Source organism: Microtus pennsylvanicus, chromosome 6, assembly GCF_037038515.1.
Source record: "Microtus pennsylvanicus isolate mMicPen1 chromosome 6, mMicPen1.hap1, whole genome shotgun sequence".
In the NCBI taxonomy this organism is placed as follows: domain Eukaryota; kingdom Metazoa; phylum Chordata; class Mammalia; order Rodentia; family Cricetidae; genus Microtus; species Microtus pennsylvanicus.
This window is the reverse complement of record NC_134584.1, coordinates 108968925-108991779: the sequence shown is the minus strand read 5'-3', so window position 1 is coordinate 108991779 and position 22855 is coordinate 108968925. Positions and strand designations below refer to the sequence as shown.

The following is a 22855-nucleotide window of genomic DNA, read 5'->3' as shown; positions in this document are numbered from 1 at the left end:
CAAATAGAGACAGTATACACCCATCGAAACCCAATGTCCTCTGGCCTGAAATAGCACTCACCCTGGCCACAGCCTCGCTTCATGGTGTCTAGAGGATTGAACTGTGCCCCTGGTCAGAGCAAGAAGCAAACAGAGTGAATGAAATGACTTTGACAGTACCCGCTCTGAAAGACACCATGCTTTTTTATGTTTTAGATGGCATTGACTTATATCTGCAGTGTAAGCTGAGTCTCATAGACTCAGCTGAGTTTCCAACAAAACTATATAGAGTGCTCGAAAGCCTCAAACTGGGCAGAGGGGTCAGCAGAGCGGGATCCTCTCACCTAGCGCTTTCCTGCTCTCTTTCCCAGCCGTCTCTCTGTTTTTCCTGAAAGCAGATGAAGGTGAAGTCTGGGTCCACAGTTCTCATAGGGTTTGAAATGCCAAGTGAGTCTCTCCCCGGAGCCCCTTTGTTTTCATTTTAGTTTTTTTTTTAAAAAAAAAATTCATTTTACATTCCAAACACAGTTCTCCCTCCCACCGCTCCTCCCACCCCCGCCCCCACTCCTCCCCTAGGGTAAGACCTCCCATGGGGAGTCAACAAAGCCTGGAACCTTGAGTTAAGGCTGGACCAAGCCCCTCCCTCTCCCCTGCTTTAAGGCTGAGCATGGCATCCCACCATAGGGAATGGGCTTCTCTGGAGCCTGTTACCATTCCAAATCTGAGATTTGAGAGTTGGGCTTGGCGGTACATTTGAGTAGGTAGCTGTGAGTTAAACTAACCAGGTAGTTTTGTCAGCAGCTCACCGCACCAATCTCCCTATACTACGGACTCAGACCTGGACTACATTTCCCAGCCTCCATTAGGTGTAGCTTCGTGGGGGAGTTCTAGCCAATGGAAGTGAGCTGGTGTGTAAATCCTAGCACTCAATCCCCCATCCTTTCTGCATTGTTGTCTAGTGATTCACCAATGGCCAGAGTGTCCAACTGTGCCATAGTCTGCTCAGCTGAGCTTCCTGAATGACTGTGGGGTAGAAGCCAATCCTCGCCTCTATCACAACTTTGAAATAAGCTGATATTACATTAACCCATTGAGCATTAGGGGTCTGTTACAGCAGCTACCATCACCTTATCTAAAAGTAGCTGTCTAGAATCTCAAGACTGTAAGTCTAAAAATGCTGAGAGAGAAGGACTGCTTAGCCAAGGATGAAAACTCTATTTCCATCTGTTGCTTTAATTGTGTAGGTCATACTGAAATGGTTTTACCCAAAGACTTCAGCCTACGTTAACCAAGTGCCTAGGTGAAATGGAGCCATCTTGATCCATTTTTTTAAATGGCTACAGAAAATTGAATTTGCATTTATAGTTCTTATGGAACTCATTTTGATATTATATTTGTGACTAATGGCTTAGAGAATTGTTCTGTTTTCACCTTAGGATTGATTTTTTTTAAAAAAAAATAACTTTGGGGGCATAAATTAACAAGCTATGTTAGGAAGTATTTCTTTGAACCCAAAGACGAATGTAATATTGTGTCATTCCATCCCTGTTGTTTCTCCTTTCAATAATAGTTTGTCTACATCATGAAAATTCATTGCATAAGGAGTACCTTTTTAATTATATGTAGGGGGGAGTATAGTAGGTGCACATGCGTATGAGAGGTTATGTGCGCCCATATAATCACATGAAGGCACAAGATGACATTGGGGTCCCTCTATGTCACTCTCTGTCTTATTTCCTTGAGACTTAAGACAGGATCTCCCATTAAACCTGGAACTAGGCTGGTGGCCAGTAAGCCTCCGAAACCCTCTGATATCTGCCTGATCCACAGCTGGGCTTACATATATGGGTGACCACGCCAGCTTTTTATATGGGTCCTAGGGATCTGAGCTCAGGTCTTTGTGCTTGTATATGGAGCCATCTCCTCGGTCTCAGAAGTGTAAAACTATAAACAACCGTATATGAATGCTCTGGAAAGGCAGGCACCTAGAGTCCTTTGCGTAGTCTAATGCTCCACTAGGACGAGGCGAGAGTGATTGGCAAAGGCACAGAGAAATTTTGGAAAAGAGTGAATTATGCAAGGTTTAGCATTTTTTCCCACAAATGTCCTTCAAATACAAACAAACAGACTCTCTCTGTTCAGGTCCTAGCGTGTCTAAAACAACCCTTAGTGTTTGATTGTTTTCCTCTGTTTCTGTGTCTCTAGAGGTATTCCTCATTCAGAAATCCTGAGAACTGCTCAGACTTTTGACTTTCTACAGTTTCCATTAATGTCAACATTGAAGTCAATTTTCCTCAACATTGTCCGTCCATGTCCTCATCACACACAATTTGTAGATCTGAAAAATGTTTTTCTGGGATTCATTTAATTCATTTTCATTTTAATATGCAGTTTACTTCTTTTCCACATAGGCTTACAAAGCACAAGGAAATAGAACTAGCTTTCTGGTCTGTCTAACAGGGTTTGTCCTCAGTTTCAAATTGGGAAATGAACATTTGGGTTTAAACCTTAGTTTCTCCTTGTACAGATACCTGTGAGTCAGTTCCTAAGGGTGGTGAGTGGGTCTCACTGCCCAGATCCAGCCTCTTGTCTGCACTGGGACTAAACGGCATCTGGGATGTCACCCTGTGGGACACTGCCTGGTGGCAGACTCTTAACTTTTTAAGAGTTAAATGTGATATCATTTTCCACAACCGCAACCCTATTCTAACCCTCTCTCAAGTATCTCAGGACATTTCTAACTGAGTTGCATGTATCTTTACATTCTTCTTTTCTGTTTTGCTAGAAATATACCCTGGAAATTAAATAGAAGAAGGATAAATTAAGCTTTTTAGAATTTGTCTTTTTATCTCATGTGTGTGAGGGTTTTACCTACATGTATGTATGTGCATCATCTTTGTGTCTGGAGCCCGTGAAGGATGGAAAAGAGCATCAGGTCCCCTGATGATGGGGTTACACATGACTGTGAGCCCACGTGGGTGCTGGGAATCAAACCTGGGTCCTGGAGGAGCAGTGTGTGCTGCTGACCACTTCAGCATCTCTCCAGTCCAAAGAAGATGACTTTAGACTGAAGTAGCCTCCAAAGCCAGTGAGCCCAGAGGGTGATTTTTTTCTTTTAAATACATTGTTTTCCTCCCTATGCTTGACTTTTGAGGGCTTCTCCTGAGCCCATGACTTGGAAAAGTCTGGGAAGTGGGGAAGATTTTCAAGAAAATAATCACATTCTTATCTAGTACTGCCACTGTTCTGGAAGCTTCTAAACCATCTCCATGGCTTTTCTTTTTATAGCCTTTTCTCAATGTGTGTTACTGGCAATAACTAAATATTTAATATAAGTAATTTCTTCCCTGATATAGAATCAAGAGTTAAATGAGCAGAAATAGCTACTAGAGTAGGGAGAAGATGCTTTATTCATTTTGAAATAATTGCCTATACATACAATTAGAGAGTGTGTGTTAGACTTTTTAATCAATAGTGATATAATTAGGAACACACCACTTGTTAATTGGGTCTAATCTCACATTCGGAGGGAAAATGCGTATGTCACAGTTGGAGAACTCTAGCTTGCCCTCCTCTGGAGAAGCACCCTATTCTTTGCCTCCTCTGAGGTGCTTTCTCCTCGGCCTCCTCCTGGCTTCCCTCAGTGTCACGTCAGCTCCTCAGGAAAGAGAGTGTGCTTTGGGCATTTATGTATTTCCCACAAAAACTGAACATCAGGTCTGTTGGATGTATATTTACTGTGCTTGATTAAAAATCCTAAACCCAGTGTGCTCATCAGATCTGTAGGTGACCAGGAGGAGCAGCTGGTGAGCTAGATATCAGAATCAGAATTTTGGCAGTTCTCCCAAAGGCTGAAAACCTTACAGACATGAATATCAACTATTCAGACCTAATTTTGAAATCCAAAATAAAGAACGCATTAGGCTTGTTTACCAGCATATTATACTCAGCTGGAGAGAGAATTAGTGAACTGGAAGAAAACTGAGGAGTAGCCATCTAAAACAAATCAGAGAGTAAAAGTAAAGAAACGGAGTTAGGAAGCTAAGACACCGCGTATCCGTTAGCTGCGCCTCTCCACAGCAGAATAGCTAAGATCATTTAGATGGAGGAAGGCTTACCTGTGGCTCCTGGTTTCAGAGATTTTCGGTCCATGACCACTTGGACCTTTATCCCTGTGGTTGAGAGCCCATGGGGAAACTTTATGGCACCCAGGAGGTGGGGTACAATGAAGAGATGCTCAGGCCCGAATATCCTCTTCAAGGCATGCCGTAGTGACCTCACTTTCACTAGCTAGGCCCCACCTCCTAGGTTCCCAGAGCTTCCCACCAGCACCACCAGCTGGGTCAAGACTTCAGGACATGAGCCTCCAGGGACATTCCAGGACAAACTCTAATAAAGAGGTAATATCAGGAAGTTCTGGAAGGCTGGGGATAAAGAATGAGGTAAAATATTTAAACAGACAGTGATTGATAATTGTCCAAAAATAAAAAAAACATCAAACAAAGAACTCTAGAAAGAGATCAAATTCCAAGCAGAATGCATTATAGACTTTCAAAGACAAGGGCAAAGTCTAAAAGTAGAAAATAGATTACCATCAAAGAAGCAGAAATCAAATTTTAATTAATATTTACAGCATGAGTCTTTTTTTTATAATTGACATCTTAACCTCACTTTGACATCTAAGGTTTTCCTTTAAGCCTGGAATGTAGGATTTGAAGGACAATTAAGTACAACGGGGGTGTTCAATTTACTCTGCATAACTCCAAGGAAGGACCAAAAACTACGTATAGGAGGTCAAAATGAGTCATATCTCTACCTAATATGAGGAAGAAATGTCTAATATTTTGAGTTGTTATAACCTGAAGTAAACAAATTACCCTATATAAGAAGTGAATAGACAACCATCAAAAAGAGTTTGAATAAAAGACTGATATCCTCATTCATTAACTTTTGTTTTCCTTATTGAAACAGGATTTGCTATACAGCTCAAGCTGACCTTGAACTTGTAACCCCCCCCCCGCCTCTCACTCCCAGGTGCTGTGATTATAGGTATGCACTACCATACCTGGCTTCATTTGTCAGATACTTATTAAGTGTCTTCTATATACACTGTACTGTACATGTAATATAACTATATACTATATCTCGCTGTAGATACTTGGGATATATTTGTGAAAAAAACCCACAAACAAATGACAAATCCCTTCCTTTGTAGAGCTTACAATAAGTAAATCATGTACTGTGTTAGAACACCATGAGTGCTAAGAAAGGAGAACCTGGAGCAAGGTGAAAGTGACCAGGAACACTAAGACAGGTTGGCTGCTTCCAGTGCAATGGTCAGAATAGGCGTTAGCAGGCACTGGCTGTGGCAAAGACTTTAGGGAAGGAAAAAGCGGTGTGCTGTGAATATCAGAGCAGTTAATAAATGAGAAGAGTCACTTTCAACTCGGGGTCAGCCTTGAAACAGATTTCAGAATAAGCTTAGAATTTTAGCTAATGGAATTCTTTCAATTATTATAAAAACATAGTAAAAGCCAGGATGGCTTCCTGTCTTGTGTTTCTGAAAAGGACGCTCATCTTTACTCTGATTCTACAAACTCCTCCTCTGAGAATCCCAGAAGGAATGCTGGCCCTTCCCTTGGCATCTCAGAATTGTGAGGTCAGAGCAGATAATCAGCGAAAGCTTGTGAGAGACCTAAGTTGTCGTCATGGGGAAGAGAGGCAACAAATCTACACAGAGCACCCCAAAGCTGAAGGGTGGCCTTGCTCCTCAGACTCGGGCCGCCTTTTGAAAAAGGAAGTCAGCAAACATCCAGCTTTTCTGATCTAAAAGAAGTAAAATGATAATGTTTGTCTCTGAAGTTGAATCCTGTGGTGTGGGCCATTTGAAACAGACGGCTTTGACATACGCAAGATGAAGAGCCAAGGACATTTACCCAGTTAACTTGTAATCTTGTGTTGCAGGCAAACAAAAAATCCCTTTGGACAGTTAAACCCAGTAAGGGCATGGTTCCTGCAGAAGATGATGTTCCGTTGACCCTGACTGCCAACCTGGATGACATCGTGACGTTCAAAGACACAGTCATTCTGGAGGTTGAGCACAGCAACACCTACCGGATCCCTATCCAGGCTACAGGGATTGGTTCTACCATCGTGTCGGACAAGCCTTTTGCTCCAGAGCTCAACCTGGGAGCACATTTCAGGTAGGGGAACACCATGGAGCAATTGTGTAGCTAGTTATATATGTCACAGTCTCGATGAAATAGAGCTACCCCCTCCATCCCTCTCCTATCCCGCCCTCACTTGCTCCTTCCCTGATGAAAACACTAGACATTCTCAACTCACAGCTTGGTTACATTTGCTACAAGAAGACATTTCCAAGCCATCGCCCTGTGCTCTGCTTTCCTTTCTGTTGCTGTAATACAACGCTCTGACAAAAGCAACTTAACCAAGCAAAACTTGGGAGGGTTTATTTCATCTGGCACTTCCCTGTCACTTCTCCCAAAACAGGAACCCAAAGGCAGGAACCATGGAGGAACACTACTTGCTGGCTCTCGGACTCTTGCTCAGTTTCCTTCTACAGCTCAGGACCACCTGCCCAGGGAATAGTACCACCTGCAGTGGGCTGGACCCTCTGATGTCTATTACTAACCAAGACTATCCCCTAGAGACCTGCCCACAAACCAACCTGATAAAGGTGGTTCCTTCACTGAGACTCTGTTGGCGGTGGTGGTGGTTTTTTATCCATATGTTTCTAGGCAGTGTGAAGTTGACAGTTGGAGCAAACTAGCAAACCTGCTTACATTCTCCAGGCTAGCTCCCTCTACTCTGGTGAAAGGGGTGGCTGCTTTATGATGTATTTCTGCATAACCTCTCCTTTCTGATTTCAATCAACTTCTCATCCCTCTCCACAAATGTAGAAAATGCACAGCTTGGTGTAACCTAAGTAGAGTTTATGCAGAAAAATAAGTCATTACAAATATATCAGACATTGCCAAGCCAGTGATTTTATGAATCATATTTCATCTACTTGCTTCTCCATCATTTATTTATATTTTATGTATGAGTTATTTGCAAATATATCTGCATATATACCAGAAGAGGGCATCAGAATCTGTAATAGATGGTTGTGAGCCACTATGTGGTTGCTGGGAACTGAACTCGGGACCTCGGAAAGGACAGCCAGTACTCTTAACCGCCAAGCCATCTCCCCAGCCCCTGCTTCTCCATCATAGCAGCAATGATTAAGCTGCAATTGTTCCCCCTGGCTGCTTAGGAAAAGCTAGGGGGTCTGAATATTTCAATAAGAGGCAGTAGTGTGAGACCCTAGTTCCACAGAGGCATTCCGCAGTTGTCGGTAGTTGACTCTCAGGGTTTGGCTGATTTGTACTTCTCAGGTGCAGACCTTGGAACAAACCTCATGGCTGCTTCTCTGGCCTTCTGATCTAACAGTCCCTGAACCCAACTCACATGCCATGTGTTCTGAGAAGTCCTTCCCACAATCCCATCCACCCCTTGGTTCTTACTGAAAAATATCACAAGCAATAACAAAGTAAGTGATAACCCAGAAAGTTGAGTTGCATGTTCTACGCATGCCCAGTTGTATGTTTCTAAGTCAGGTAAATATCAAAACCTTCCTCTCTGCTTTATCTCTTGGTCACAAGGAAAGGCATTTGTCAATGTATGCTAATGCTTCTACTTAAACAACTACTTCTTGTTTTTTGATTGCTTGTTTGGTTGGTTGGTTTTGTTTGTTTTGGTTTTTTTGTATGTTTATTTGTTTGTTTGGGTTGTTTTTTTCAAGACAAAGTTTCTCTATATAATCCTGACTGTCCTGGAAGTATCTCTGTAGACCAGGCTAGCTTCATACTCACAGAGATATGCCTGCCTCTGCCTCTTGAATGCTGGCATTAAAGGTATGTATCTCTACCACCAGCCAGACCACTTAAACTTCCTAAATACACACAAACCTACTTATAGAAAACAATATTCTGCACATCATATTATTTGGGGTTTTTCTGAATCTATAAAGTGTCCAAAAAACCCCAAAAGGATGTGCCAACCTTTGCCTGGAGATTTGAGGGTTAGTTAACAGTTTTTCTGAATATATCAACAAACTGTAATTAGCTATTAGTTTCCCTTCTGTCTAAACCCTGTTGTTCTCCTTATTAACATATAATCACAATGCCAGCAATAACCAAAAGAATCAGCAAAAGCCCTGACAGGTACACCTCCGCCCACTGCCTGTTTCTATGAAGAAGGTTCTGTTGGCATGCAGCCAGAATATCTGACTCCTTTCACACTAAGGAGAAGAGTTGTGTAGTTCACCTGAGATCACGTGGCCCAAAAGTCTCCCTGTGTTATCCTTCATCTCTTTACAGAGGAAGTTGACCGAGCCCTAGACTAAAGGAATGCCTATATACCAGTCCTTCTGATTGCATATTTTGGAGCAAATCTCTTAGATATTTAGAACTTTTCTCCCTTCCTAAAATGGAAGATGGCTCCGATGGACAGGTTTCTGTGATTATTAAAATCATACTGTAAAAAAAGCAGCAAGGGCCCTATCTAGGTTATTCATACTGTATATGTTTACCTTTTGTCCCCCAAACTTACCATTGGTCATAAAGTTAAATGCTGGCTAAAGATTATTCTGTTGAGTATGCCCTGTGAGCATAAACATTTAGAGACAAATGTTTCTACCTGACAACTAAAAAATATTTCTCCTGATTTACTTACTTGATGTTACAACTTACTTGTGAGATCTGTCATTTCCCATGGACAAGCAAATGTGATGAAGTCACAAAGCCTAGTATGTTTTTAAAAGAAAACTGAACAGTTGAAGATGAGCTGGGATGTTTGCTGTATGTTGTTGTTACTGCTCCGAATGCCGCTGTTTTTCAGAGAGGGTCTCACCATGTAACTCTGGTGGACCTAGAACTCCCTATGTAGGCCAGGCTAACTTGGCTTTATGGTGATCCTCTTGCCTCAGCCACCCAAGTGGTGGTGCAGTACCTTGCCTGTCCTGACATGAACTTATTTCTTGAAGGAAAATATATTGATTAAGCCTATAAATTAGGAACACACACACACACACACAATTTTAACTTCTTTCAATATACCAGAGAAATCCCAGCTCCTTCATAAAGACCCATAAAGAGAGAAACAATGAGTTAATGGGCAAAACAGCTACAACTTGAAAGCATGAGGAAATGAGAAAGAAAGTCTGAGGAAAGTGTCTCGTCTGGTTGGCCTTCTGGTCTACTTCAGCCCAGCCACTCTGTCCTGTCAAGACTTAATTGGTGTGTGTTGTTCACACTGAGTTTAAAGTAAACTCACAGTTTACCAGCCATACCTAGATCAGGAGAAATGTATTCAACACATTTCCAAGTGGGATTCTCCTCCAGCTGGTACTGTGCTTTCCTTTCCTCACCTCAGAACCACTTCTCATAAGGAGAGTGTTAAAATAACTCTGTTCACGAATTCTACATGACCTTGACCTGCTGGGGGAGACAAAGGATGCACAGGCCACTTCCCCATAGCCTTTATCTGATAGTGGTGATTCTGGGACAAAATCCAGGTTTATGACTCAACCCTGGGAGCCCTTGAATCACACTAAGTGGCCTTGTGACCTAGACTCCCTGAGCAGGTGGGGTTTTTTTGTTTTTGTTTGTTTTTTGGTTTTTTTTTAATGTCTTGGTGCTCATTCTATAGCACTTCCAAAAGAATAAATCTTGGGTTGCACAGTCTGAGCCTCCCAGCACCTGCCCTTCTTTTCCAGCCTGGATATCCACTATTACCGCTTCAAGCTGACGAATAAAGGACGGCGCGTCCAGCAGCTGTTCTGGATGAATGATGACTTCCGCCCTGAGGAAAAGCAAAGTAAGAAGGAACCAATGAAGAAGGGACCTAGTCGTAGCCGTCGCCAGTCCCAGATCTCCCAGGAACCGGCAGACACAGGGAGCCCCGTGTTTCAACTTTACCCTGTCAGGATGGAGTTGTACCCAGGCCAGACGATTGACGTGGTACTTGAAGGCTATTCTGCCATTCCCAGGGTAAGAGGAGAGCATGGTCAGAAGCTATTTTTCCCCCAAATAAATCTCTGCTGTGCTATATCTGTTTCTTAGGAAGGGCTCTTGATATTTACCTCAAAGACTACACATAGCCCTGAGTTACCATGGCAGCATTTCTTGCTTTCAAGGTTCATCTCTGCTCAGTTTTTTTGTTTGTTTCTATAGCTACCGCTACCCCAACCTTAAAGGACCATTTAAAGCCGGTTCTCATTACCACAGTCAACACTGACCAGCCAACAAGTCTGTGGTAGAAAAATGTCCAGTTTTCATTCCAAGAAATTTCCCTGTTAACATATAGCAGTCTCTTCTCAATTTTTTTTTCAGAAAATAACATGCTTTTATAGATGCTCTGGGCTGCCTCTATTATTCAGGTATAGCCACGTCCCCATTTTATTTTGACAACTTTGCCTAGCTAAATGACACCCCATTTAAAAACATCATCTTTGGGGTGGCTGAAAAGATAGCTCAGCAGTTAAAAGCACTGGCTGCTCTTGCAGAGGATCCATGTTCGGTTCCCAGTATTCATATGGCAACTCACAGCCAGCTATATAATTCCAGTTCCAGGAAATCCCACGCTCTCTTCTGGCCCCTTCAGTCACCCGGCACATGTGTGGTATGCATATGTACATGCAGGCAAAACATTCATACATATGCAATTTTATGTAGCTGAAATAGCCATGTTAATCTCTAACAATGGACTTTCTAGTTTTGTTTACATCAGTGCCAGTCACTCAGCTTCAAACACTTAAGCATACTGGCACTATGTATCTATTCATTAAAGTCCCTTATGGAGTTTGGAAATCACCAAGTCATCCAGGAGTCTTTCCTACCCCCAAAACACAAACTTTCTGAATGAGATAAGGTTGTTTGCTTGAGCTGCTGCTTAGAGAGCTTAATTTTAGACACTGAATTTTCTCTTCATAAAATCAGAAGCAGTAAGAAATTGTCTCCCAGAGATAGGTTGGGAAATCTGGTCCATTTGCCAGCTTCTTTGGCAAATGATTTTCACAGATTCCACCTTATCTCTTTCCATTATTTCTTCACAAAGCGTTTTCAGATAGAATACATCCTCCCTGCATAAAGGGTACCTCTCATTGGGGAGTCTTATATAATGTATCCCTTTTCTTGTTATTTGGGGCATCAGCCAACTTTAATTGTGTATGTACCATGAGATAAACACTTCTAGACACTAAGGATGCAGGGATGAATATAACACATGCCCTAATCTTAAGACCCAGTCTAGGGACATGTTCTAATGTGGTTACCAAGAGTTGAGCATGTTTTTAAGAGGCTGTAAATCTGGCCTGCAAGGGAGCTAAATACACCTGGAGCTTCAGTGGAAGCTTCCCAAGGTGGGCTTGCAAACCATGAGAATGTTGGGTTAGTTAACAGCCCAAACCTGTATGTTCATTAATCCAATCTATTTATGGCATAGATTTACTCCTGGGTCCTTTCTCACGTACAAAGCTCTGGCCTTCTTGGGTTCGAAGACATTTTCTACTGTTAGGTCACTAAGTTCTCTGAGGTATAGTTATTCAAAACTGCTAATGTGTGTTGTGTACAGAAAGTCAAAGAAAAGCTGGTATGCCACGCCATTGTTGGAGCCCAGAAGGGAAAAAGCTTGTTGATGTCTGTGAACATCATCTGTGAATTCATAGCACCTCTCATCCAGCTCTCCACCAGGCAGCTCATATATCGACTGGAAAAGGTCAGTGGGGCTGGGCTAGGGAGGCTGGACGTTCTAGCCAGAGCCAGCGCGTTCATGCTTGCATGTTAGAGGCTAGCCTAACTGGAATCCTGTTAATACCCGTCCCCAGGACGCTATTGCTTCTCTGTTCAAGCTTCAGAGGCCAGTACACGTTTAGCTACATTCTGAATGTAAACCTATAATTCTATAAAATGGAAATCCTGTTTGCATCATTCCTGGTATGTCAGACCAAAGGGAAGGGGTCTATCAGTGCAGCGTATGCATGAAAGTGTGTGAATATTCCATCGTTTTGCTTTAGGTAGAGTAAATATCACTGCAGAGAAGGTTGGAATAGAATCAGCAACAATTACAATAATTGGTAAGAATGACTACTACCTACTGATTGCTATTGCTAGGCATCCCATACTCAATTACCTACACGGCCATCACCTCTTTGAGGAGAGCACTCAAAGCCGTTTATTGTGGGAGTAGATTCCGTCATACTTGATTCAGGACATCTGTTGAGAACCCCATGGACAAGATGCTATGGTAGGATATGAATAAGGGAGCTAACGAAGTCCAGGGGTCAGGGAAACATACAAGTTCAAATCAAGTAAAGTTTCTGAATGCCTGCCGTGTACTGGGCACCTACAGTGGATACAGAGGAGAAAAGAGTTTGGCTTTGCCAGCTTGCGGGCCTTGTGAGTATTGAGGAAGTTGAGTAAGGGTTTGAGTGGCAGCAGAGCTGGCCGTGAAGCTGACAAACTCCACGACACACTGAGCACGGTCTTGCTTTGAGAGCTCCTGGGAAGTTTCAACCCTTTCACCGTAAGCAGTCAGAAAAGGTAGTTATCGGCAAATAGCTGCACTGAATTTGGTGGCTTCATATTTTCCCTGAAAGCAGCTATTCAAGGGAATTTAGCGAGGATTAATTGAAAGCAGTTCTGCACAAGACATTATATGCTAAATATACAGCATAGTTTCTTATTCAATTTTTCTGAGCCTGTAAACACTAGTAGCACACGCAGTGTGCCTTTTTGTCTTCATATCCTCCTGCCTTTTGACAGAAGCAGGGTAGCATATTCTTGCTTCAATGTCTGTTGTTGGTGTTTATAATTTATGATTGGATTAAAAAGTGGATTGAAGAGTCATTGAAATGGTCTGCCAGGTGAAAGTGTTTGCCACCAAGCCTGATAACCTGAGTTCAGCTCCCCCCAGGACCCACGTGGTAGAAGGACATAACCAACTCCTGCAAGGTGTCCTCTGAGCTTCCTGCTCTTTGTTTCTGTCATTCTTTCTCCTCAAACTCAGAAGCTTGGATTCTCCCCAACCTGTTTCTCATTGCTCACTTCCTGCCGACTGTTAGAATTTATCAGGGACGATGATGAGCACATCTGCATTACCTGGTTTGCACAAGAGCCCTGTGGGGGCTTGGCTTTCGGGCTGAATTGTCCAGCTTACAGCTGTTGCGCCTCCGGCTGCTGGCCTAGGGCAGTGCATCTGATATGGTGCATTAGAATGTAAAGATATAAACCCTGCCAGAGGAGGGGCTTTCTCTCGTGCTTCCCACTCCATCAACACTAGGCTCTTTGCGTTGTTCATCCACGATGGAGATGGAACAGCATCTCTGTGGGATTGAAAAGGTCAGCTGAAACTTTCAGCCTGCTCGCTTCATGAAGTCCCAGAAGCAGATTCCGTCTACTGATATTTGGAAGACAAACAGCCCCAAAAGAAGGGGTCATTTTAAAATAGATTGACTTCTCCAGACTTCAGTTCCTTCTCATCGCTAACCTCCAGATGGCCTCTTGCCAAAACCAGCCAAGTGTGGCTTCTTCACTTCAGAGCCATCTGCAGTGACACAGCAGCCTTCAGGGAAGGTCACTGTGTGGACAGTTCTCCGTTCAGCCTCCTATTTAGTGGGCCCAAATATGTTGCTTCCCTCTCCATGAACTGATAATACAAAGGGAGTCAGTGTCTGTGTTCCCTTCTTAGAGGGAGAGAACCAAAGGCTGGTGTCATGTGACAAATCCCAGAGCAGACATCTGACATACACCGTGGCAATGCACAAGAGCTGGTGGAGTGGAGGCTTGAGCCCAAGGATGCTGCAGCATCCAAGCTCATCCAGGGCCTGGGGACCCAAGAGCCACAGTGCGGGGGACGATGATGCTGAAAACAGTTGAAGACTCGGCCAAGTTGAAATATGAAAGTTGGGGTTGGGTGATGAAATTAGAACAGGGAGAGAAAGCAAGCCAAAATGTGGAAACTTTTTTAAGGGCTATGCTTTATATCAGAAGAACCCCCAAATGATCAGAGTTCTTACCTTAGATGCCACAGGTTGAGACTCCTGGTCACCTCCTACTGATGCTAAAATGCCCCTTTACAGATCACACAAAGATTAATGTAAGCCCCAATGTTAGAGTGAGCAAAACCCTCTCACTCAAGAGCCATTCTAGCCCTCTCTCTGGTTGAAAACTGCAGTCCAGCAGTTCTCACAGAGACAGCATCAACACTGCCTCTTCTGCTATAGGGGAGATCTACAAGGAAGATGCATGAGTATTTGCCAATGTAACAAGATGAACATGTCTGTAAAGTGGATATTTTAAACAGAGGGGGGAGATTCACATGATCCAAATGTTTTATCTGTTGTAACAATTCCTCAAGTCTTTCACAAGCTGTCACAGATTTATTAGATTTTGTTCCGCGGCAGTGCGCCAGTGTGTGCAGTGTGTGCAGGGTGGAAGTGTGTGCAGTGTGTGCAGTGTGTGCAGTGTGTGCAGTGTGTGCAGTGTGTGCAGTGTGTGGGTGTGCAGTGTGTGCAGTGTGTGCAGTGCGGCAGTGTGTGCAGTGTGTGGGTGTGCAGTGTGTGCAGTGCGGCAGTGTGTGCAGTGCGTGCAAGGTGGCAGTGTGTGCAGTGTGTGGGTGTGCAGTGTGTGCAGTGTGTGCAGTGCGGCAGTGTGTGCAGTGCGTGCAAGGTGGCAGTGTGTGCAGTGTGTGGGTGTGCAGTGTGTGCAGTGTGTGCAGTGCGGCAGTGTGTGCAGTGCGTGCAAGGTGGCAGTGTGTGCAGTGTGTGGGTGTGCAGTGTGTGCAGTGTGTGCAGTGCGGCAGTGTGTGCAGTGTGTGGGTGTGCAGTGTGTGCAGTGTGTGCAGTGCGGCAGTGTGTGCAGTGTGTGGGTGTGCAGTGTGTGCAGTGTGCGCAAGGTGGCAGTGTGTGCAGTGTGTGCAGTGTGCGCAAGGTGGCAGTGTGTGCAGTGTGCGCAAGGTGGCAGTGTGTGCAGTGTGCGCAAGGTGGAAGTGTGTGCAGTGTGCGCAAGGTGGAAGTGTGTGCAGTGTGCGCAAGGTGGAAGTGTGTGCAGTGTGCGCAAGGTGGCAGTGTGTGCAGTGTGCGCAAGGTGGAAGTGTGTGCAGTGTGCGCAAGGTGGCAGTGTGTGCAGTGGGTGCAGTGTGTGGGTGTGCAGTGTGTGCAGTGTGTGCAGTGTGCGCAAGGTGGCAGTGTGTGCAGTGTGTGCAGTGTGTGGGTGTGCAGTGTGTGGGTGTGCAGTGTGTGCAGTGTGTGCAGGGTGTGCAGGGTGGAAGTGTGTGCAGGGTGTGCAGGGTGGAAGTGTGTGCAGGGTGTGCAGGGTGGAAGTGTGTGCAGGGTGTGCAGGGTGGCAGTGTGTGCAGTGTGTGCAGTGCGGCAGTGTGTGCAGTGCGCGCAAGGTGGCAGTGTGTGCAGTGTGTGGGTATGCAGTGTGTGCAGTGTGTGGGTGTGCAGGGTGTGCAGTGTGTGCAGGGTGTGCAGGGTGTGCAGGGTGTGCAGGGTGGAAGTGTGTGCAGGGTGTGCAGGGTGGAAGTGTGTGCAGGGTGGAAGTGTGTGCAGGGTGTGCAGGGTGGAAGTGTGTGCAGGGTGTGCAAGGTGGAAGTGTGTGCAGGGTGTGCAAGGTGGAAGTGTGTGCAGGGTGTGCAGGGTGTGCAGGGTGTGCAGGGTGTGCAAGGTGGAAGTGTGTGCAGGGTGTGCAAGGTGGAAGTGTGTGCAGGGTGTGCAGGGTGTGCAGGGTGTGCAGTGTGTGCAGGGTGTGCAGGGTGGAAGTGTGTGCAGGGTGTGCAAGGTGGAAGTGTGTGCAGGGTGTGCAGGGTGTGCAGGGTGGCAGTGTGTGCAGGGTGTGCAGGGTGGAAGTGTGTGCAGGGTGTGCAAGGTGGAAGTGTGTGCAGGGTGTGCAGGGTGTGCAGGGTGGCAGTGTGTGCAATGTGTGCAGGGTGGAAGTGTGTGCAGGGTGTGCAGGGTGTGCAGGGTGTGCAGGGTGGAAGTGTGTGCAGGGTGTGCAGGGTGGAAGTGTGTGCAGGGTGTGCAGGGTGGCAGTGTGTGCAGGGTGTGCAGGGTGTGCAGGGTGTGCAGTGTGTGCAGTGTGTGCAGGGTGGAAGTGTGTGCAGGGTGTGCAGGGTGGAAGTGTGTGCAGGGTGTGCAGGGTGGAAGTGTGTGCAGGGTGTGCAGGGTGGAAGTGTGTGCAGGGTGGAAGTGTGTGCAGGGTGTGCAGGGTGGAAGTGTGTGCAGGGTGTGCAGGGTGTGCAGGGTGGAAGTGTGTGCAGGGTGTGCAGGGTGGCAGTGTGTGCAGGGTGTGCAGGGTGTGCAGTGTGTGCAGTGTGTGCAGGGTGGAAGTGTGTGCAGGGTGTGCAAGGTGGAAGTGTGTGCAGGGTGTGCAAGGTGGAAGTGTGTGCAGGGTGGAAGTGTGTGCAGGGTGTGCAGGGTGGAAGTGTGTGCAGGGTGTGCAGGGTGGAAGTGTGTGCAGGGTGTGCAGGGTGGCAGTGTGTGCAGGGTGTGCAGGGTGGAAGTGTGTGCAGGGTGTGCAGGGTGGCAGTGTGTGCAGGGTGTGCAGGGTGGCAGTGTGTGCAGTGTGTGCAGGGTGTGCAGGGTGGCAGTGTGTGCAGGGTGTGCAGGGTGGAAGTGTGTGCAGTGTGTGCAGGGTGTGCAGGGTGGAAGTGTGTGCAGGGTGTGCAGGGTGGAAGTGTGTGCAGGGTGGAAGTGTGTGCAGGGTGTGCAGGGTGTGCAGGGTGTGCAGGGTGGAAGTGTGTGCAGGGTGTGCAGGGTGGAAGTGTGTGCAGGGTGGAAGTGTGTGCAGGGTGTGCAGGGTGTGCAGGGTGTGCAGGGTGGAAGTGTGTGCAGGGTGTGCAGGGTGGAAGTGTGTGCAGGGTGTGCAGGGTGGCAGTGTGTGCAGGGTGTGCAGGGTGGAAGTGTGTGCAGGGTGGCAGTGTGTGCAGTGTGTGCAGTGTGTGCAGTGTGCGCAGGTGGCATTGTGTGCAGTGTGTGCAGGGTGTGCAGGGTGGCAGTGACAATTTGCTTTAGCAGCCAGGCTTCTATAGGGTTTTGGGGGGGTGTTTTGTTATGTTTTAAACTAAGCACTCAGGGCCTCTCAGAAGTCTACCCTCTGTTTTCTGGGTTATATAAGTTCATGTTTCAGAATCCTAACACCTCATTCCACTTTATTTCCGTAAACCTCTACCAGGGGAAATAAATGTCCCCGTGAAGGGAGGGGTGACCAGGTTCCTGTTCAGAACTAATGAGACTTGTTACTCGGGCTCCCTGCACTTACTGTGACTTGCCTTTGTTTCTTCTGTTTCCCTTTCCTTCTGTGCAGAAGCCTAATACCATCCTGGAACCTGATTACCAGCCCTTGACTATAAAGAACGTCACCACCCTGCCTGTGAACATGCTGCTCTCAACAACCGGACCCTTCTTCATATGTGAGACTGATAAGTCCCTGCTGCCCGCAACTCCTAAGGTAACTTGGCAGGGATCATGTGTGTGTGTGTGTGTGTGTAAAAGAAAGAAGTAAAAATATACTGCCTAATTTCAGTCCAGAAAAAAATACAAAATGACCCAGGAAACCAATAGAAAAAACTATAGGTAATTGCAAGTAAGCAATAACTTATTTCAACTTCAGTCAGTGGGAAGATGCATGCAGAGTATAAGACCTACCAACCCAGCAGGGTGACCCACTCGCTCCTGCCCATTGTAATGAAGTTAATCTCTACAGGGCAAACACTTCCTACTAGGGAAATCTAACCAAAGACCCTGTCTCAAGGAACTGATGAGTCCAGTCTCCCAGTGAATAAGCCCATCTGCAAGTACTGAGAAACCTGATCCAAGCCAAGAGAGAAGGCTGTGAGCCCACCCCAGCTGCCAGTCTGAGGCCCGAAGCAGCACTCTCTAAATAGCCCCATGAGGTGTCCATGAGATTCTCTGCTGGGCATGGGGTCACAGTAGAATTGCCATGGACAGGTGTCACCGCAAGGTTGTGGAAGAGGAGGGGTGAAGGGGAAATCCAGCTCATACTCCGTCTGGAAAGCTCAGCCTTTCCTTCTAGAGAGATCGCCAATGGAGAGGTGGAAATGAGGGCAGAGAATAATTGCCAGATCTCAGAGGAGAGAGCCTTGACTTAAGGAGACTGTTCTGTGAGCCACACTCAGCAAGATGGACCTTTGAAATGGGCGGGGACAGAGTGCTTGGAGAGAGGGTGTACCAGACAGTGCCCATCTGACCTCCTTCGATCACAAGAGAGGGAAGACCAACTAAGATTTCTCAGCATAGAAAACTAAAGCAAAGACAAGCCCCAAGTAAGACACAGAAGCAAATAAACTGATGGGACTTAGCCAGAGAACGTGCCTATGGCCTCAGAGACAGTACAGCTGATATACCCAGGCTCTGAACCACAAGGATGAGACATGAGTCCTCAAAGAGATGGCAGGTGTTGACATTATCTAGATATGGGAATAGCCAGGCTAGCTTAAAGATAAACAAATATATTTTATTTATTATAAGGAAAAACTCACGCCACAGAAACGGAAGATCCTGGCTCTGTTCGACTGTGGGAGAAAGCTACACAGACAGTGCACCTGGGTGGTGCACAGGTTTTTATCGCCCAGTCCCAGAAAGCCATGCCTAAACTAGGTTCCACCTCTTAAAGGTTATTGGTTTCCCCATCATCTCTCCCCTTTTGTCTAAACAAGAGCCATCCAAATCCAATACAAACTATATACAATAGGAGCAGATATCAAGTATAAGATTACAAACAACATGAGCAATATTAAGCAAGGAGCACATGACAAATGTTTTAATAAAAATTCTATTCCAAAGAGTCTAAATCTTGTATCGGAAATAAGCTTGGCTAAACCATAAGAGGAATGTAGCTATTATCTAATCTTCAACCCCATTGAAGGCCTGAGAGGGAAGTAATATTACCTGAGCAGGCAGAAAGTGCAATCAAGCAGCTTCCTGTAGTAATTGGAGCGGCGGGGCTGTGTCCCCAGCACCCTGGCTGCCTGACTAGCTTATGCCCCGAAATAACAACACACAAACTGTATTCATTTAAACACTGTTTGGCCCTTTAGCTCTAGCCCTTACTGGCTAATTCTGATATCCCAATCAACCCATCTCTAATAATCTGTGTGCACTGGTCTTACCTGGAAGATTCTAGCCTACGACCATCTTGGGTGGGAGCTTCATCACGTGTGTCTGCCTGGGAGCGGGGCATGGTGTCTCTTCTGAGGTGTCTGCTCCCGAGAGGAGAGCGGTCAAGTCTGAGCTCACTTCCTCTTCCTACCAGCATTCTGTTCTGTTTACTCCTCCCACCTATGTTTTAACCTATGAGGGCCAAGCAGTTTATTACTTAAACAATGAAATCAACAGATTGATATATGACACTCCCACATCAGCTTCCAAAGCAAGCAATATATGTTGGAGACAATTAGCTACCTGAGCAATCACCCAAAGTATCATTTGCAACATTGAAGCAACCAACTTTGGCTAAAGCATAACTGACAGACCATTTTCAGAGGCAGGATATTTTTCAGAACCATCTTTCCCTGTCTTGGCAAGATTTGACAGTCTTTTTCCTTGTGTCCTGCATATCCATTTCTGGATACCAAGTACTTTGTCAGTGGTTGAGGCATGGGCAGTTTCTTGCCCAAAGGCCAATTGTACCAAAAAAAAAAACCCTCCAAGTGGACTGTCTTTAGTGCTCAACATTCTCTTGGGAATAGATTGGTGCTGTCAGGAGCAATTGTGTCTCATGTCAACAGAACCCTAAGATATTTAAATGCTCTACAGATCCTTGAAATGGTTGAAGATTACCTATCTAGACAGAATACAATTTCCATGTATCTAGAGAACCTAATTAATCTGACTGTATGTATAACAAACATGAACAACTATTGACCTAATATTTAATACCTGTATAACTTAAAGACTAAGACTTCATGTCAGAATATTAAATAATCTGTAAACAAATGTGCAGCAAATGAGGACAAAGATCTCAAAATGTAAACAATGTATAAGTATCTTGTTCAGAGGTTCCAGAGGTTCATATAGTACAATATGAAACTATATCCTAAAGGTTGTATCAACATACAAAATGTCCTAAACAGAGGTAGAAACATGCATGTATACAATCTGACAGAATAACCTTGCATAGGTGAATTTCTATCAATATACAAAAACTATACCAATGTAAATTATCCATAAATAATAGCTCACAAATAATTCACTCTATTACCCACTATTATTATCCTTTTTAAAATAAACATAGTTTCCATCTCAACCCTCTACCTGATATAAGTAACAATCAACAACCCCTAAACGGTGTTCCCAGCCTTGAGTACAAACTTTTTGGGAGAGGGGGCATCATCCTCTAGAATTTCTTCACACTGTCATGGGAGCAATGTTCTCTTTATGAGATCCTGCAAATGTAAAATGATGGCTAAGTTTCAAGATTACTGTCTAGTATAGTTGCAAATGATTTCTGAGCAGTTAATAGGTATTTTTCAAAGTTCTTATTTTGAGTTCTGGTCAGAACATCATGAGATGTTCTATTATTATGTTCTACTATTTCCGTAGCTGGTACCCCCCCCCAAAAAAACAGTCTTATAGTAGCGCTATCAGCATCACAACCAGGTGGAGTTGTTGCTGTGGGGCCCTGTCTTCTTCCTGGAAACTTCAAATATTACTGGAGGAAAAGTATCTGTAGGAAAATCTATTGTTCATTGTGAAAAACTTAAACATTATTCATAGAGACATACATTCAATAAAGAATACGATATAGACAAAATAGATGTGAAAAAAGTAATTTTTTCCCTAAAGTCTTCCTTCTGTCCCATACCAGATAGCTCCCAATATGAGACAGAAACTCTTAATGTTCCTTTTAACAACAAGCTTGGATTTAGAGAAGTACAGAGCCAGCCATTGTCCAACTCTAAAACCAGCTGAAATATATATATATATATACATGTTTAAATGTAAGTGTATCCATTACCTGACCTCATAAATCATATTCCCTTTTCTCAATTATCCTTATTGGATAGTTATTTTTCCTTCTGTCAGCATTCAAACATCCAGGGTCTCTTGAATTTTTTGAAGATGTGTGTTTTCCTGTAGAGATAAGAGCAGGATACTGCCCCAACCCTATATACTTTCCTTACCACCTGTATGGTTCTCATCATTGTAGATGAACTGTCATTTCTCTTTTTCAAGAGGTTTCTACTTTTCAAAGTGAAACTTTATTAATTTTGATGGTATCCATAGTTTTTCTTCTCCTGGCCCCATGTTGGGCACCACCTGTTGATGTTATCTTAGATATGGAAATAACCAGGCTAACTTAAAGATAAACAAATATATTTTATTTATTATAAGGGGAAAACTCACACCACAGGAACAGAAGATCCAAGCTCTGCTCAACCGCAGGGTAAGCTACACAGAAAGCACACCTCAGTGGTGCACAGGTTTTTATCTCCCTGTCCCAGAATGCCACGCCTAAACTAGGTTCCACCTCTTAAAGATTGTTGGTTAACAAGGCTTTCCCCATCAACAGAGCACAGAAGAACAAATGTATGGGAGGATGTGAAGATTCAGACATAAGTACCAGTCTTAATCAGAAGTCTTGCTCCACTGTTGTTCTTATGGTTGTAATGGAATAAAAGCAGAGATTCCCTTCCTGGCCCCCACAAATGAAGAGCCCATAGCAATGAAAGAGTGGGTAGGAGATAAGATTAATGTAACTAAAGGATGAGAGTTTCAGCTAACTTAGATGGACAGAATGATGAAGTGGTTTGGAGGAGGAAATGCTATTAAATCTGCATCTCAGAAAATGTTGCCATGGAGATGTAAAAAATGAAGCTGCTATACACAGTGGGCTTTAGAGTGTCTTGGAGATGAGAGACAGGACATATGAGGTGAGTGCTGAAGATGGGGAGGGTGATATATGCACCAGACTCCACCAAGAAAATATGGACAAAACAAAAACAGTACTCTTCTCAGGAAGTATGGGTCAAAATATTTGGGGAAAGTCTCACGCTTTGGGTGGTCTCAGTGCTGTTGTCCCAGAGTGAGCCCCTCGTCCTTTTCCTCATTCTGCTACCAGTTATGACCATTGCCTACTCATCCCTTCTTGGCCCAAGTAAACTGTACTGTGGACCAACTCCATGACAAGAATTAAGAAATGGAGGGCTGGAGAGATGGTCCCATGGTTAAGATCACTGACTACTCTTGCAGAAGACCCTATGTCCAGTTCCCAGTACCAACATGGTGTCTCACAACCACTGTAACTCCAGTTCCAGGGGACCTGATACCATCTTCTGGCCTTCATGGATTTCTACACCTGTGTGGTACTCAAAAACTCAGCAGATGAACACAAATAAATGAATAAATATTTTTTAAAGATTTTTTTAAATGATGGCTTATTAGTGGTAGAAACAGAGGGTGGATCAAGAGCTCCTATTTCTAGTAGTACTTTTTCAGTTTTCATATTACTTATTCATATAGCCTTAATAAAAAGATCAGATTTATTAAAAATAGAATGAATCAACAAGAAAAAAAACTGCATCCCAGTAGAAAGTCAGAAGAAGAGAGTTGAGTTCACAGAAAGAAACAAACACAAGACTCTCAAACACAAGAAAACAGGTTCTGCTTTGCTCATAGTGGAGCAAATAGGTGTATAGCACCATGCAATAAACCTGTCAGATTGGCGAAGAGCAAAAGGTGGCTAGCACTTGCCTTAGGCAGGGTGTGTGGACTCACTCTCCTGTGGTGTTGGGCAGTGTGCAGTGGTTTTTGGTTCCGAAGTGCTTTGTTTGATTTTTTTTGGATGAATCTTGT

At 44.6% G+C, this 22855-nt stretch overlaps 1 protein-coding gene across 1 annotated transcript in view; it reads left to right on the top strand.

Moving 5' to 3' along the window:
* The window catches only part of Hydin (HYDIN axonemal central pair apparatus protein), a 294282-nt gene that overhangs the window by 117746 nt on the left and 153681 nt on the right, over window positions 1-22855 (top strand). The window contains exons 18-21 of the mRNA XM_075977335.1: window positions 5944-6182; window positions 9758-10031; window positions 11614-11757; window positions 17346-17489. Of these exons, the coding sequence (XP_075833450.1) occupies window positions 5944-6182; window positions 9758-10031; window positions 11614-11757; window positions 17346-17489 (801 nt within the window). The remainder of the gene's footprint in view (window positions 1-5943; window positions 6183-9757; window positions 10032-11613; window positions 11758-17345; window positions 17490-22855) is intronic.